General features: G+C 55.3%; 2 protein-coding genes across 5 annotated transcripts in view; one reads left to right on the top strand and one right to left on the bottom strand.

Annotated features, from left to right (window-relative positions):
- The window catches only part of LOC310642036 (uncharacterized protein), a 36,639-nt gene extending 26,593 nt beyond the window's left edge, over nt 1-10,046 (bottom strand). Inside the window, exons 1-2 of the mRNA XM_083365413.1 lie at nt 9,999-10,046; nt 9,391-9,544 (exon numbers count right to left, since the gene is read on the bottom strand). The gene's annotated coding sequence lies outside the window, so the exon portion shown is untranslated. The remainder of the gene's footprint in view (nt 1-9,390; nt 9,545-9,998) is intronic.
- A 123-nt stretch (nt 10,047-10,169) lies between these two features.
- On the top strand, nt 10,170-15,883 carry DENND6B (DENN domain containing 6B). 4 transcript variants are annotated; one of them, XM_083366522.1, is made up of 18 exons: nt 10,170-10,298; nt 10,383-10,421; nt 10,505-10,547; nt 10,828-10,908; nt 11,441-11,520; nt 11,639-11,704; nt 11,932-11,987; nt 12,297-12,419; nt 12,568-12,663; nt 12,745-12,839; nt 13,075-13,140; nt 13,335-13,399; nt 13,866-13,955; nt 14,071-14,124; nt 14,261-14,370; nt 14,755-14,857; nt 15,161-15,235; nt 15,515-15,883. In XM_083366522.1, the coding sequence occupies exons 1-18, from the start codon at nt 10,176-10,178 to the stop codon at nt 15,686-15,688; spliced, it is 1,539 nt and encodes a 512-aa protein (XP_083222648.1). In that variant the 5' UTR covers nt 10,170-10,175; the 3' UTR covers nt 15,689-15,883. The 4 variants fall into 4 exon arrangements, with proteins under 4 accessions (XP_083222648.1, XP_083222647.1, XP_083222650.1 ...); XM_083366521.1 differs by having other exon boundaries at nt 12,538-12,663; XM_083366524.1 differs by lacking the exon at nt 12,297-12,419.
- Nucleotides 15,884-17,162: the final 1,279 nt, after the last annotated feature.

The raw sequence follows: 17,162 nt of genomic DNA, 5'->3' as shown, positions 1-17,162 counted from the left end.
TAAATTATCAAAAAATTGATGACTGAGATGGAGAAGAAATTAGACAGCTGGAAAAACATTCAACTCTCAATCCTAGGACGAATCACAGTGATTTAAGACTCATATTTTGCCAAAGTGGTTATACCTATTCCAAACTGCTCCTGCAAAACTAGATAAGAAATTTTTTTAAAAACTAGAACAGATAGTTGGTAGATTCATATGGAATAATCGAAAGCCGCGTATTAAAAGAAGAACGCTGCAGGAGCACAAAACAAGGGGAGGACTGGGGCTCCCACATTGGGAGCTGTATTACCATGCCTCTGCCTTGGCTTGGATTAGGGACTGGGTTGTGTTATCTAGAAGGAGGGTGTTAACTATTGAAGGATATAATTTAACGCAGGGATGGCATGCCTATCTCTGGCCAAGGAAGGATAGTCAATATAAAGTTTTCTCTAATCGTTATATTAGGGATGTATTGATAAACTCTTGGTGTATGGTGAGAGGGTGGATCTATACAAAGATACCTGGCTGGTTTACTCCTTTGGAAGCTGTAACTTATTCAACGTTACACAATCCAGACAGAAACTATAGGTATAAAGATCTCATAGATCTGAGAGGCAATCTTAAATCCAGGGAGGAGTTACATTCTGGGGGTATAGAGTTGGATTGGTGGTCGTATTCTCAAATGAGCTCAAGGTTTAATAGGGATAAACAGGAATTTGGAATCAATATAATCCCACAAGCAGTGCTTTTTTTGTAAAAGAAAAAGGTGCCGGAACTCACACATGTCATACAACCCACCTTGCCTACCCTACATGGCATGGGTCCGGAATACCTCGGGGACCACCTGCTGCCGGCGTCAACTCCCCTCCGCCCTGTGCGTTCCCACAGAGAGGGCCTCCTCAGGGTGCCTCCAGTCAGAGAATGCCGGCTGGTGGCCCCCAGGGGGAGGGCCTTCTCTGTGGGCGCCCCGGCTTTGTGGAATCAACTGCCGGTGGAGCTCCGGATGGCACCGGATCTCCGCTCCTTCCGGCGCGGGTTAAAGACCCACCTGTTTGAACAAGCTGGCCTGGCCTGATGGGGAGTTAATTTGGGTTTTAAATATTTGTATATTTTATTGTTTTATCTTGGGCATTAATTTAATTCTATTTTAACTTTTGTAGTTTTGTATTTTTATCATATGCCCTGTTCACCGCCCTGAGTCCCTCGGGAGAAGGGCGGTATAAAAATTTAATAAAATAAAATAAATAAAATAAATAATACAAGGTTCCATCCAAAAAAGGTGCCGGAACTCCGTTCTGAGCGTTCTATGAGAAAAAAAAGCCCTGCCCACAAGAATTAGACAAGATTTTATAGGGAAGTGATGCTAAATTTTTATCTAAGACCTATAATCTACTTTTGTTCCATGGGATGGAAGGGGGAACAATAAATGACGTAATGATTGCCTGGGGGAGAAATATTGGTAGCACTATAGAATTAGAAGAGTGGGAACAAATTTGGAAGAAAACTATAAAATTAACGTTAGCAACGGCATTTGAAGAAAATATGTACAAAATGTTGTATAGATGGTACCTAGCTCCCACACGAATTTCAAAAATGTTTCCCAATGCAAATGACAAATGTTGGAAATGTGATTCTGCCAGGGGCACTTTCTACCATCAATGGTGGACTTGTCCAAAGGTTAGGCGTTACTGGACCAATATAAAAAAATTGGTTATTTCAAATAACAGGATATGATCTTCAATTGGACCCAGCTATTTTCCTCTTGGGGATGAAGCCACAAGAAGTACCAAAAAATGTTTGGTATGTAGTCATACATATTACAACAGCGGTGCGTATGATTTATGCGCAATATTGGAAGACGAAGGAAATCCCAACGGACTATCAAGTAATAGAGAAAGTATTACTATGCGCAGAGTCAGATCGAATGACATATATTCTCAAAGGGAAAAGTGAATCACTTTTCAATAAAAGTTGGGACTCCTGGTATTCATGGTTACAAAATAGAATATTTAATCTCAACGGGGGAAATATTTATTTTATTTTATTATTTTAATTCCATTTATATCCTGCCCTTCTCCGAAGACTCAGGGCGGCTTACAAGCTTAGCAGTAGCCTTCATTCTATGTATATGCCTGCTTATTAGGGCTTTCCCCCCCCCAAGCGGCATTATTTGTCAGCTTAATTGCCCCCAACAATCTGGGTCCAGATGATTGTGTATTATTATTTGAGGTATAGAATCTGGAGATATATACAATTATAGATTTCTAATATTTGGTCATTAAAGGTTACTTAGCCTGGGATGCACGAGAAAAAGAAATTAGGGGTAGCATTACACTCCCCGGTCCTGTCTAATGTTGTTGTTGTTTTTTTTTGGTGTCTAGGATGGTTTGGTGTTTTTCTATTTGATGCACTTTTCAGTACTTTGTAATAACGTTCTTGGTTTTTTTATTTAAAATTTGTTTAATAAAATTTATAATAATAATAAAAAAGAAAACAGTAAAAGCTAAAATAAAAGGGCCGGGGGGGGGGTAATGCATCTCTCAGAAGAAAGCTTTCCACTAAAAGGCTAACCGATAATCCTAACCCTGCTGGGGGGAGGGGGGAGAGAAAGAAGCTGGATTTTTCAGAGACTTCTCAGAAATGGCCAGGGTAGGAGCAACGCCAACGGTTGGTGGGGACGCTTCGGTTTCCAAGCGGTCCTCAGAGCACCCTGCAACGGTCCACCCACAAGACCAGTAGGGTGGGAGTGACAGTCCGGACACCCCACCCCAGTCTAGGAAAAGGAGAAGCGGGTGCAAAACATAAGTTTTCCCGCTACGCTGAGCTACGCTACTCTTTCGACAGAAGACCCCCAAGCGGCCCTGAAGGGGAACATTTCCGGGCCTGGAGGATGCAAACCAGTGGAGCCCCAGTCTTTGGTTCTGGGATTGAACCAAACCGTTCTTTCCCGTCCAGACTTTGACCCTGCCGCTTGGGCAGCCCGAGGCTGGGGTCAGGGCAGCCCCCTGCCCAAGAGGAGCCGTCTCTGGATCCAACCGTGCGGCCGGCTTTAACCGAGTCTCGGAGGGAAGGTGGCGGAGGGTGGTGGGCCCTCCGCTTTGGAAGGCCACGAATGAATCGGATCGACCTGGACCCGATTCACTCTGTTTTGCGATGAATACACTGGACTACCGAATTCCAAATTCAGTCACTTTCCCTGCTGTTGACGTGCTTACATCATTAAACGCGGAACCACCCCGGGAAGGCTTCTGAGCTTGAGGCGACGCCGTCGCTTTATTCGCTAGCACGTAGGGTCAGAATTTAAATTCTTTTCCTGCTTTTCTTTCTTGATCTAAGTGTGCCATGAATTTTTATTGCTGTATTTACAGCAACTTTTTAATCGCGATAGGTACGATCTAATAGAGGAACAGGTTAAGGTGGCAGGCTAGAAAGCTGGAGGCTGCTTCAGACAGGAAAGACCAGTCATAATCCCTCAGCCCACCTCACAGGGTTGTTGTTTTAGGGGAAATAGGAGGAAGACATACTGGATAGGCGTGCCGCTTTGAAGTTACTTGTAAAAATAATAAAGACAGGAGATAAATAAAGCAGCAGACCGCGTGCCTTGGCGTACAGCCGTGCCAGCCACAGGATCACGGAAATGTCTTCGGACACAAGAAACGGAGACGAACTCTGCCCTCCAGAGCCAGACGCGACTGGAGAGGGGAAACCTTTCTGTCCATAAGTCTGCTCTTGAGGGGAAAGCAAGAGTAATAACTAGGGGAACCAAACCCCACACAAAGGCTAACGTGGAGTTAGATTAGCTCTCTGGAAGGACCTGGAAGGCCACGAAACAGGCCAAGCTCTATTTCCTCTTCTTCTAGAGCAGGGGTCTCTGGAGGGAAGGAGAGCAGCTTCAAAATTGGCGTCTGCACGCCCATGTGGCCGCGTGAGACACCACGCGCGCTGGCACAGCACTAGCAGCCCCGTTCACTCACGCGCCATGTAAGGGTGCCGTGTGCATGTGCAAACGGGCCAGGCAAACCACCTGGGCTAGCAGCGCAGGCGCAAACGGGTTGTGGACATCCGCCCTGTGCTAGCATTCAGGGCTGCGGACGCTAGATCGAGTGGGAAATGCACGTGGACGCATCAAACAGCCGTTTCTGCAGCCCACTGGCCAAGAGCCCACAGCCTGGGCCACGGACCATAAGTACAGGAGAAGAAATAATGGATTTGAGTCACAAGGATGCAATTTTCCAATCAAACATTTGACAAAAGAGAGGGAATTCCTCAAAAGCGTCAAAGTCCCTCCCATCAGATGTGCAAAGCCGAGGCAAGGCGGCCATATCTCGGGGTGAATTTGTTTCAATTTCCAGTTAGTTGACCTGGATGCTTAATGGGCTTCTCAGAGTTGGGGAAGAAGGTGATTTACAGAGCATCCACCCATTTCTCCTCTGTCAGGGAGACGGTGACCTCCCCAGCGCATCAAGGGAGCCGGACCCTTCGCAATCCAAGAGATAAAGGCAGTGCTGGAGCGCTGATAAATCTGCCTCAGGAGGACTCTGAAAGAACTTGCTGTTTTGTAGGTGCTTAGGTCACCCTTCCAATGTCTCCTGCTGCTCCCCCCACCCACAGTTCCCCAGTCATTTTACAGAATCAGGCACGCTCTCAATGTTCTATTAAATAATGGAGAACAGATGTACCCAAGTCTGCAGAGAATGAAACAAAATGGGGAATGGTTTGTAAATAAAGTTTACGGCTAACGTTATGGGTACAAATGCAGGCAACTGCAGCATAGTCTGCAAAGTAGGATTAACAAACCCGTGTCTTAATTTGGCACGAGAACGGCTGTAAAATAAGATATTCTCTTGTCTGGTGGCTTAAAAACAGACTCTCTACTGGCAAAGAAAACATATGAATCAGCAGCAAAGGAAGCATCCCATTTTGGACTTATTCATCCTTTTGTGCTAGAGTTATAGCTGCCCTGCAGGTAGCATCCTCCAGCCTGCCAAGATCCCTGCCTCTCTCCACGGCCAGCTCCCGGCCAGTTAGGCAGCTCTCAGCCATGGCTTCCCAGTTTAAAAGTGAGGGTGGGGGTGGGGGAGACATTTAACATTTAAATTATCTGTTGTTTCCAGGACTCATCCCTTTAAAACTATACCCAGTCAGAGCACATTCTGAATTTTGATGTCTTCCAAATCATTCGTGACTTGCAAATAGTAATAGCAACAACAACACAGTTTGAAGGGACCTTGGAGGTCTTCTAGTCCAACCCCCTGCTCAGGCAGGAAACCCTCTACCATTTCAGACAAATGGGTGTCCAGTCCCTTCTTAAAACCTTCCAGGGTTGCAGCATTCACAACCTCTAGAGGCAGGTTGCTGAATTTCACTCATTCACGCCTGCATGCATGAGGGGTCCCTGGTCCTCTCTGAGCTGGCTTGTTTTCTTGCAGACGTTTCATTACCCAAACTCAGTAACATCATCAGTTAGTCACTAACCCTGATGATGTTACCTAGTTTGGATAAATGAAACGTCTGCAAGAAAACAAGCAAGCTCAGAAAGCACCAGGGACCCCTCATTTCAACCCTGAGCTACAAATATTCTTCTTGACTGATTGACTGATTCGCTTACTCATTCATTCTATACAGCCACCCACTTGCCAAGCCACTCTGGAAATAAAACTTAAAATACGCATACAGATAAGTTATAAATATAAGGCATACTAAAAAAATCTTTATTACCTCTAAGATTCTTTTTTTAATCTGAAAATTGTAAGATTAAATTGATTAATAACGGAAGTCTTGTTTTGTAATGTAGCAACATTTATTTATTAATCAAATTTCCAGGCTCTCCAAATTCAAATGACTCTGGGTGGCTTAGCATGCAGAAAAACTAGAGAGTCAACAATAAAACCCAGTAGATAACATCCCTTGAAAAAGAACACCACTAGCAAGAGACAAAAGCAAGGCAACAACAGAGTCGCACAACCACGCTAACCCAAGGCTTGGGGAAGAGCCATGACCGTCATGCTCTTTTCAGGGCCAGAGCGCCTGGAAGGCCCAACGGCAGAGAAGGGCCCCTTCCTGGGTACTGCCGGGTGGTGTTCTGTAAGTGACAAGATCCAGACTGGGCTAGCTATCAGATCTTACAGGACATGCAGAAGTCACAGATGGCCCCTACTAGGCTCCATCCCAGGTGAGACGAGGTAAGAGCCGGCTCCTTGAATTGCAGCCAGAAGCCAACCGGTGCCCAGTGCAGTTCACAGAACGTGTCTGTGTGGCACAGGGGCACAGCAAAGCTGAATCGCTGCTCCTGAGGCTACGTTCTAGGCCAGCTGTAGCTTCCGGCTGGTCCTCAAAGGCTGCACCGCACATGGCAAGAATCCACCCAGGTGGTGAACAAGGCTGGAGCGATCATAAGGAAGGGCACAGCTGGCACCCAAGACGCAGCTACCCTGCGGAGGAACCCAGAAGGACGCCCAGAGTGCATGTCAGATCCAGCTGGGGTAGCGCCACCCTGTTCGAGGTCAAAGGCCAGGGGGGGAGGGGGGAAGCATTCAGCCACCCCCCTCAGTGTTGCTAGGGTGGAGCCTGAGTTGCCTCCACCCCATCCGTCTCTCAGAGCCTCCAGGAACTGAGACATTCCTGGAGCGGCCTTGCTCGACCAGCCAGGTTGAAGGCCCGCAACTGACCGCCATCAGCACTCTTTCTCTCAAGATTCTCCAAGTGGAGGGTCTCCAGGAAGCCCTACGGACGGACAAGAGGCCACGGAGCGGCCACTTCGTCCCTCTAACCTGAGCTAAGAGTGGTTTCAAATGTGGCCAAGAAACTGGAGGGGAAACCGTTCCTTCCAACACAGGTGGGTGATAAAACTCCCGCAGCGAAACCAATAAGCCAGACATGTCAAACACAAGGCCTGGGGGCCGGATGAGGCCCGCGAAGTGGTTTCATGTGGCCCACAAAACCATCCTGGAAACAGTGAGGGAACGGCCTCCACTGCCTTGGTCCTGGCCCAGAGACCCTCCTCCTGACAGACCCTCAGATCTGTCCCACTCCTGCCCAGGCCCCCAGAGGCACCCTTGATGCGAATGATGTAGAGCTGGCCACGCCCACCCAGTAGGCCATACACTCTAGCCACGCCCACCCACTAGGCCACGCCCACCCAGCCCCCTGAGGGCAACCGCAATGCTGATGCGGCCCTCAATGAAATTGAGTTTGACACCCCTGCAATAAGCTAACCTATTTCTCTCCTGAGACACCTGGGGAGACCTGGTGGGTCGGAATCAATAAGGAAGGTGGAATCTGACAGGCCCAGGTGCTCAGCCCTTCCAGGAGGGGTGGGGGTGGGGGTGAAGGAGAGCGCCACTGGGCTGATGGGAGCAAGGCCTCCTGCCCAGAGGGAAGGAGAGAGGGGTCCTCCATCCAGGCCCCTCCTGCCAAGCAGGGCTTGCCTTTGGCTACCTCGCGTGTGGAGGAAATGCTTGAAAAGCAGCGCCTCTGCGGCTTTAACTAGGTTACACCATCGACTTTATCTGACTTTTAGTGTAACTGTTCTAGGACAAAAATAATTGTACGGGTCTTTGGCTCTGAAACTCTGGCAGCCAAAGATTGGGCATCAGGCAGCAAAGCGTTCGGTTCACATTTTTACAGCCTCGCTCTTCCGTGTAACTCTGTTTTAATTTCTGGCAATATATTTAAGTTAATTTTTATTGGATCTTTGATTAGTATCAAGAGCTGAAGATTTGGACATGAGAGTTAGAAAAAAGCGTGTAACGTGGAATGAAGCCGTCACTGGTTGTAATTTAAGAAAGAGCAATACGTTGTTAACGTTGAATACCCTTGCTGGGGATGAAGGAGGTGGTTCATTTTCCATCTCTTTTTCACAGCTTTTCATCTGTGTCCGTGTGTGTATTTAGCTTTATCCGTTATTAATATAATTCTTAATAAAATTACTGAGGGGGGGGGGAGAAAAAGACGCATCACGTGACCATGACTTGCAGCCTGGGAAGGCTGCAAATGGCGCCACTGGGGGCTTCAGCAGTCGCTGAAAATGGGTCGGGCTGCAACACCTCTTTCAGAGGCTGGGTCTGCAGGTCCCCCCCTTTTTTTTAGCACCGCTGTATCTTCAAACAACAAAAGGTCCCAGGTCAAGGGCTATTTGGAGAAGAAGGGAACTGTTGGGTTATTTGGGAGGGTGGAAACAGCATTATGGTTTGCAACTGCTGGAAAGAAGATCAGAGGGCGCTTCTTTAACTAGGCACCGAGTAAAAAATTAATAAAAAAACAAAGAATCCTGAAGTAATGCTTAGTTCGTGGTATTGTCCAAGCAAACATATCTTGCCTTTTTCAGGCATATCCAGAGATATTTCCTAAAAATTTACGATAGAGCTATGGGATATAGATGTTTAAAGCATTTTCTGTTTCTCTAACTCAGAAGTCCCCAACCTTTTGGGCACCAGGGACCAGTTCCAGGGAAAGAGGTTTTTCCACGGACCGGAGTGTGCATGATTTTGTGCTGCCTGCATTCCACTTTGCTTGTTTGTGCGGACCGGTTGCTGGCAGGCCATGCTATTCCACGGCCCAGGGGTTGGAGACCCCTGCTTTAAATTACACCTGGATCATTAACCCTAAATGTATACCTTATGCTTTTCTTCTCTTCCTTGTCTTATTATATCCTTTTTCACGTTAGCGATGTACCTTTCTCCCTCTACGGCACGGGTATTAAACTCGCTGTGTCACGTGACGTGTCACAACATACAGCACCTTGTTCTGCATTGCCGGAGCCGGGGTGGGCGTGGCCTCCGTATGACGCAACCGGCCCACGGGCCAGCACTTTGACACCCCTGCTCTAGAGACAAAAACAGTTTCTCATTTAGGCCGAAAAGAAATCCCAGTAAAGCTTGAGACCCTTTGATTTTTCTGTTTCAAAGCCGCCTCTGCAAGCCAGAAACAAACCTATTGGAAGTTCTAAATTCTATTATCCAGCCGAAGAAAACAAAGCAGGCAACAGCATTCCTTTATGGCGGTCACGCTCACCAGCCCGGCATTTAAAAAGCCACCGTTCCAGTATTTCACCTAAAAACACTCCAGCGTCCTATTTCCACGATTACCGAAAGATACGCCTCCAACCTTGGAAGTGGAACAGGAGCACGTTCAGCTCAGAGAACTGAGCAGCGAAGCCCTCCGCTTCCCGAAATTCGGAGTCCGCTAGGAACCTCCGTGACAACGAGAGGCGGCTGACCATCTTCCCCTGACTGAGTATTCCAGGGGGTCCTCGGCCACCTGACCGCTGGCTTTCAGAAACAGAGATCTGCGAGGCAGACCCCTCGTACTTCTCTCCTCTCTCTCCTATCTGCGTCGCCGTGGTTCCCGGGTATCCCGTCAATCGATCGCCCAACCGCTTCACGGAGACGTCCAGATGAGCCTTTTTACCTTTGGTGGAAAACCTGGCTTCAAAAATCAGAACTTTGAGTCAGGCAGGCAGGCAGGGAGACAGACATTCGGTATCCGGCTTCCTTCCGCAGAGGGCCCGGGCTGGGAGAAAGAAGGCCGGCATTGAACTCGGGGCGGCAGCTTTCGTCTGTCCCTGAGAAGCGGAAGGAAGCAGTGGGTGAATTGCAAGAAGCGCAAAAAAGACGTCCCTGGACAAAGTCAGTCGCCAGAGAGAGCAGGACTGGGGGGGGGGGGATTTAAGAGGAAAAGAAAGGGGCTGGGGGGGGGGGCTGAAGAAGCAGCCCAGGAAACGTCTCGAAAACACACGGAGGGAGGGAGGGAGGGAGGGAGGGAGGAACGGCCCGGGCCCCCCAGCAGCCGCGCACCAAGGCCGAGGGGGGGGGGCAAAGACACCGGGGGGGGCGCGGCTCCCCCCGCCCGAGGATGACCGCCCCCCGCCCCCCGCCCCCCCCCACGGCCAGGGACGCCCCACTCGCCCCCCGGCCGCCCTCCCGGGGCCAGGAGACGCGCCCCGCGCAGGGGGCCCGAGGGGCAGGGCCGGGCGGAGCCTCCCTCCCTCCCTCCCTCCCTCCCTCCCTCCGACTGACCGACTGACCGACCGGCCGCCTCCCTCCCTCCCTCGCTCGCTCGCTCGCTCTCCGCCGCCGCTCAGGAAGCAAAATGGCGGCCTGAAGGGGGGGCGGCGGGGGCGGGAGGGCGCAGGCGCGAGCGGCCGGCCGGCGGGCTCCGAGACCGCCGTGCGCATGCGTGCCCGGACGGCGGCGATGGCGGCCCCGGACGGCCGCGGCTGCTCCCCGCCGGCGCCGCTTCCCCGGGGGCGGCTGTCGGCCTGGCTGGAGTGCGTCTGCGCGGTGACCTTCGACCTGGAGCTGGGGCAGGCCCTGGAGGTGGGCGGGCGGGGGCCGGGGGGGAGGGGGGTCCGTCCGTCCGTCCGGTGGGCTCACGGCCGCCCTGCTCCGCTCTCCCCGCAGCGCATCTACCCGCCGGAGGGCAGCCTGACCGAGGAGGAGGTAGGGGGAGGGGGCGGGGGTGGGGGGGGGCTCCCCGCGCCCCCCTTCTCACGGCAGCCCTTCTCCCCCCCCTCCCCCCGCAGAGGACGAGCGTCTGCTACCTGGCCTTCCCGGACTCCTACTCCGGTCAGTGGGGGCGGGGGGCGGGGGCGGGGCCGGAGCGACCCCCCTTCCCCGCTGACCCCCCCGCTTTGCGCCCCCAGGCAGCCTCGGGGACACCCAGTTCAGCTTCCGCTTCCGCCGGTCGGCGGGCCGGAGAGGGGCGGCGGAGGGCGAGCGGGGAGGCGGCCGGGAGGCGCCGCCGGGCCTGCAGGTGGGTCGGGGGTCGCCGGGTCCGGAGGGGGGGTCCGCCCGCGCCTCCCGGCGGGCGGGCTGGAGGTGAGGGGGCTGCCCTGCTTCTCCCCAGCCGGAGCCCGCGCACCTCTTCGGCTTCGTCTTCTTCCGGCAAGTCCGGGACGGCTCCGCGCAGAGGGGCTACTTCCAGAAGGTGAGCCTGGCCGGCGGGGGGGGGGGGGGACTGGCTGGGTGGCCGCCCCAGGCAAGGGGGCGCTAGGGGGAGCCCCTCCCCTCGGAAGGAGGGTCTGCGGGGGGGGGGGGTCCGGGAGGGGAGGTCGTTCAGGGGCTCTGCCTTCCCGCTCCAGTCCCTGGTCCTGGTGACTCGCCTCCCCTACGTGAACCTCTTCCACGCGCTGCTCCGCCTGATCGCCCCCGAGTACTTTGAGAAGCTGGACCCGTGTCTGGAGGCGGGTGAGGCGGGGGCGGGGGGGTGGCGGCGTTTTGTCCCTCGCTTTGGCCCTCTGGGTCCTGCTGATCTGGGGCCGGAGGGGTGTGTAGGAGCCTCACCCGTCTGGCTGGCTGTGCACGGAGGGAAATGTGGGGGGGTCTCCAGGGGAGGCCAGATCCATCTTTGTTTCGGGGGTCCTGGACCTTACTGGGCCACGCTCCCTTAGGACAAGTGAGGGGAGAGCTGCAGCACCGGTGGATCCCCTCCTCAGCCGGTCGCTCTGCGCTTCTTTCAGTGTGCAGCGAGATTGATCAGTGGCCGCCCCCCGTGCCCGGCCAAATGCTGAACCTCCCGGTGATGGGGGTCGTTATTCAGGTATGGACGGGGGGGGGGCCTTCCTGCCAGGTGCTGCCAAGCGTGGCCTCATTCTGCCAGGAGGGCAGCGCTCTCCAGGGAAGGAGGCCCACTTGGTGCTCTGCTTTTGGTGGCACAGGTGAGGATACCTTCCCGGGGGGACAAGCCTGGCTCCTGCCCTCCTGCCAAGCCGCTGATTCAGGAGGTGAGAGAAAGCTGCCTCTGTATCCTCTCCGGAGCTCACCTGCCCCTGGACGCTCCTCTCCGTACAGGCCAGACGAAGAGGCCGGATCAGGCTCTTCCCAGGTGGAGCGTTAAGCCGTTTCTGCCAGAGACCCTGGCTGCTGCTCCTTCTGAGTGTGTGTGATGGGGGAGCTTCGTGTTCCTCCAGGCACAAAGCCTTGCCTTTTCCCCCTTGTCTGTCTCGCTCAGAACCTCCTGCCAGCTCCCCTCGTCCTCCCCAGTGTGGCTGAATTGGACCTCTTCAGGTGAGTGCTCCACCTGCTTCTTGCAAAAACAGCTCCGGTCCAGGGTGACTGGCCGAGCCCTCAGGCCAGCTTCAGCCACAGAAACGTGGAGGTTTCGAGCGGAGCCTGTGAGCACGCCAGAGTGGGCCCACACTACTCTCCGAGGGCTGAACGCTTGTGAGCTTCCCAAAACCTGCCCAAAGGTGTGAGCCGCATCGTGGCAGCCAGACAGGGCTGGGAGCTGCGTGGTTCAGGGCTGGAGGGCAGCCTTTGGCATGTCTGCACTCGATGCCCAGCTGTGCCCGCTTCCCTTTTCTGCTCGGGGAACAGGTGCTTCCAGTCGGTGCTGGTCCACGTTCAACTGCTGTGGGAGCTGGTCCTGCTTGGGGAGCCCCTGGTGGTTGTGGCCCCTTCCCCCACCATGTCCTCCGAGGTGGTCCTTGCCCTAGCCAGGTACCAGACTCGCACACGGTCACCTGCAGGGGGCTGTTAGGGGGGCCCTGGCAAGGGGTTCTCTCCGGGCAGCCCTGCCTCCCCACAGCCCAGCCCAGCTCTGGCTGCTCTCAAACAGGAACTGTTTTCTTCAACCCGCCCCCCCCAGCTGCCTTGCGCCCTTGAAGTACTGCTGCGACTTCCGCCCATACTTCACTATTCACGACAGCGAGTTCAAAGAGTACACGACGCGGACGCAGGGCCCGTGAGTGTCCTTCCGCCCAGGGTGCCTGTAGGGGCTCCGTAGAAGAAGCCCCTTCCTCACCCCTCTGCTTGCTCCCCTCAGCCCCAGCGTGCTCCTGGGCGTCACGAACCCCTTCTTTATCAAGATGCTGCAACACTGGCCCCACATCCTTCGCCTCGGGGAGCCCTGGATGGCCGGTAACGCAGGCCTGGGCCCTCTTTGTGCGGCAGTGGGGAGGGGGGGGCTGACGAGAGGGTTTGCCCCTAGTGCCGGGATGAGAAGCAGCCGAGCCTGAGATCAGAGGCGGGAGGAGGGGGGCTCCTTGCTTCACATCGCCAGGCGGGAAGCTGCCCCGTTGGGCCTGGAGCCCGGGCAGGGGTCTGGCACTGGCAGCCCAGCCTGGCACTGCCGTCTTTTTATACTTCCATGCAGGGGACTTGCCCAAGCAGGTCAAACTGAAGAAACTCGCCAAGCTGAAAACCTTAGACACCAAGCCAGGTGAGGCTCCTGCCGGCCCTCTTTTCCCCCAGTTGCTCCTGCTGCTCCTTCTGGGTGAACCCCCCCCCCCAGGCGGGAGCCTCAGCCGAGCGGAGCCTCTTCTGCAACTGGCTTGGTGGGTGGGCCCACCGCCCTCCCTCCCACACCCACCCTCCTTGCCTCTTTTCTCTTTGGCTGTTCTGGCCCCGTCCCAGGACTTTACACTTCGTACAGAACGTTTTTGCACAAGGACAAGACTCTGATCAAGAGGCTCCTAAAGGTGAGCCAGAGCCAAAACTCTGAAACGGGCCGCAGGGCAGAAGCCAGGCTGGCTCTCCCCAGGGCCTCCTCCCTTTGCAGAGTGGCAACAGAAGAAGAAGGGGCGTGGGCAGGCTGTCCTGCCCTGCCCTGCCAGATGCAATGGGGGGGGGCTGCACTTGCTCCTCCTTCCTCTAGGCTTTGTTCCCCTCAGGGCCAAAGCTGCCTAGGCTCCTGAGGCCCCTTCTGGAGCAGCTCAGCAGGAACAAAGGCGTCCTGTTAGGCTGACGGCCTTCGGGGGTTTTCAGCAGAGCCTTTCCCGCCCTGGCTTGAAGGAGGCAGCCTCGGCCGACCTGGCCTCCCTGTCCTGCGGCCATTCCCTTCCTTCCCAGGCAGGGGCGGGCTGGTTGGTTCCATCCTGGGCATCCCTTTTGCAGGGGGGGGGTGGCTGTTGGGCAGGGCAGGGTGACCTCTGCCATGCTCCACAGGGCATCCAGAAGAAGCGCCCGTCTGAGGCCCAGAGCGCCCTGCTGAGACGACAGCTTTTGGAGCTCACCCAGAGCTTCATAATCCCCCTGGTAAGTGGCTGTGGCTGTGAGGGGAGCCAAGGCACTAAGGAGGAACAGCTCCCCCACCGACCCCTGTGAGAAAGGCCCCCCCCCGCCTGACTCCCACCTGCCGCCTCCTCCCTAGGAGCACTACATGGCCAGCCTGATGCCTCTGCAGAGGACCATCACCCCATGGAAGGTAAGGCTTTGCCTGGCTGCCCTGCCCGCTCTGCCCCCGAGGCAGCCGCAGAAGCCCCTGGCCCATCCCAGGGTGGGCCTTGCCCTCTGGCTGCCCAACAGGACCACTTCTCCCTCTCTCTTGCCCCCCCCTCCAGACTCCCCCTCGGATCCGCCCTTTCCATCAGGAAGACTTCCTGAAGAGCTTGGAACACGCCGGGCCGCAGCTCACCTGTGTGCTCAAGGGCGACTGGCTGGGCCTTTACAGGTACCCGCCTGCCAGAGTTGCTGAGCCCTTCCCCCTCCGGGTCAAAGAGCCCGACCTGTGGGCACAGAGCAACCCCCCTCCACTCCATTCGGGGTATTCCCCCAAAAGGCGGGAGACCCCCGTCTTGCTCCCCGGGGCCTAAGCTGACCTCTGCCTGGGATAGGGACACAGATGCTCCGTTTGCGAGATTTTTATCTTTCAAGCAAATGGGCTGGCCTTGTTTGAGGGAAGAGCCAGACTCTGAACAACGAAGTCACCGAGCTTAGCAGGTTGCACGGCACTGTTTCAAACCGGCCTAAGTGGGGTCCTGCCACTAAAATTCGGCCAAGCACGTCCAACGTGAGGCTCCTTGGACTCCCTCATCTCTCTTCTCCCCCCCCCCAGGCGATTCTTCAAGTCGCCCAACTTTGATGGCTGGTTCCGTCAGAGGCACCGAGAGATGAGGCACAAGCTGGAGGCTCTGCACCTGGAGGCCATCGCTGAAGCGGTGAGTGGGAAGACTGCCTGGGGGGGAGACCTTTGAAATGATGAGTTTCCCCCCCCCAGCCTCTTCTGTGGAGCCATAGACTGACAAGCCGCCTGTCCCCTCGCTGTAGGGCAAGGATCTAGAGCACCGTGCGTGTGTGTGTGTGTGTGAGAGAGAGAGAGAGGGGGGGGGAAGCGCCACAGTCTTTGCTGGCATTTCCCTTCTTGCCCAGTGGGCTCTGGGTCCAGGCCGGGTGCTGCTGCTCAGGCGACCCTGGGCAGACCGAGAGCACGAAGGGGCTCCCCTCTGCTGCTCTTCCCTTAGAATGTCGGGGCCTGGATGGTGGACAAGTCCGAGGCAGAGGTGGTGGACCTGGTGCTGAAACTCCGCGAGAAGCTGGTAAGCGGGCTTTCCCTCAGCCTCCCCCAGCTCTTTCCCCCCCACCACCCCTTCCCCTCTGTGGTGACTGTGCCGGAGAGACAGATGGGGGGTGCAAGGCAGCCTGTAGCAGCTGAGCCATTCCGCCTACGATGGGCAAATACAGCTGTTGCACGGGGATTCCCCTGGCGTGGGGGGGAGGGTTGGAGGGGGCAAGAGTATTGGGAAGCATTTCCGGTCAACCTCTGGCTCCGAGCAGCCATTCAGAGGGCTCCTGCCAGGGTGGCTGACTCGGAGGAGGGGGCTTGCTCTCTGGTTGGTTCCCCTGTGCAGGTCCAAGCCAGGAGCCGAGGCCTCCCGGTCAGAGAGGAAACACTCCAGCGAGTGTGTCAGCACATCACCGTTGTGGTCCGGTCACTGCCTAAGGACCTCCAAGCCATTCTGTGTCACCAGGAAACGGCCGCGGGCAGCTGAAGGAGGCAGCTCAGGGGGTGGCAGTTCAGGGGGAGGGGGCTTTCCCTCTGAGCTCCCTTTCTGCCACGGGAACAGTCCTGGGAGGTGAATGGAGAAGGTGCCGTGCTTGGGTGGAAGCAGAATGGCACAGCTGACGTGGGAGGCAGAGTGGTTGTGTGTTCGCGAGAGAACCTAATAAAAGCTGAATTAACAGAAGGTCCCTCGGCTGAGCTTCTTTTGGAGCTTTGTTACCCTTTTCATCCCACCACAAGTCAAGCTTCACTCCAGAATCTGTCTGTTCAGAGAAGGGCAGCGGAGGCCATCTCTGTAGAGCTCCCTGGACAAGCCTTAGTTCACCACCCTTAAGCTGAAAACCTCACCGAATAGGAGCCCAAAGTGGATGCTTGTCTGATAGGAAGGGATTTTCCTCCCGCCCCCGTGTCCAGCCCAGGTCTCTGCCTGGCCAACTGGAAGACCCCAGGGGCTACTCGGCCGGAAGCCTGCGGAGGGTCCCCACCCCGTGTTCCCATCGCTTGTCTGAGCCCCCAGGGGCAGAAACGGCCCCAGCGTTGACCAGAAAGACTTGGGCGGTTCTGGCCCCCAAGAGGCGAGTGGAGGGAGCAGGGGCTTGGAAGGGCTGGGCAGGGGGGCTGTGGTGTTGCTGCCCCCCCTCCTCACCCTTGGGTGTCTCGGAGGCAGCAGGATCACTCTCAAGGTGTGTGGTGTAGTTGGTTCACATGGTGTAGTAAGATGGAGGGCTTGTCACTGTGTGTTGGGGGGTGGGAGCACAAAGGGAGGCTCAGCTAATCCCAATGTACACATAGTTGTACTTTGACAATAAAGGTTCATTGCATTTCAAGGTGGGGGGAGGGTTGGGCTCTGCCCACCGCGGGGTTGAGGTTATGGGACAAGGAGGGCTTCTGGCCTTTCAGCAGCCCTGCAAGGAACAGGCTCAGGCTGAACCCCTCCAAGACCTAGTGGCTGTGGATCCCGGCATCTCGTATTGTCCAACATGTTCCATCTCTTTTGATGGGGGGGGGGGAGGTATTGGCCCCCTCAGAAAGGGCTCGCAACTTGGGTGTCCTGGATTCACGGCTTAATTTGGAAGATCATCTAGCGGCCGTGACCAGGGGGGCTTTCGCACAGGTTCGCCTAGTGCGCCAGTTGCGCCACTTTTTGGACCGAGATGCCCTATGCACGGTTACCCACGCCCTCGTCACTTATCGCCTGGATTACTGCAATGCTCTTTACATGGGGCTGCCCTTGAAGAGCACCCGGAGGCTTCAACTGGTGCAAAAAGTGGCTGCGCGGGTGCTTATGGGAGTATCGCGGTACTCCCATGTTACACCTCTCCTGCGCGAGCTGCATTGGCTTCCGGTTACCCTCCGAGTGCGATTCAAGGTGCTGGTAATAACCTTTAAAGCCCTACATGGCTTAGGCCCGGGGTACTTGCGAGACCACCTGCTGCCATTGTCAACCTCCCATCGCCCAGTTC

This window comes from Vipera ursinii, assembly GCF_947247035.1.
Source record: "Vipera ursinii genome assembly, chromosome: 6".
Lineage (NCBI taxonomy): Eukaryota > Metazoa > Chordata > Lepidosauria > Squamata > Viperidae > Vipera > Vipera ursinii.
The sequence above is the reverse complement of the archived record's forward strand: the minus strand, read 5'-3'. Positions and strand labels throughout refer to the sequence as shown.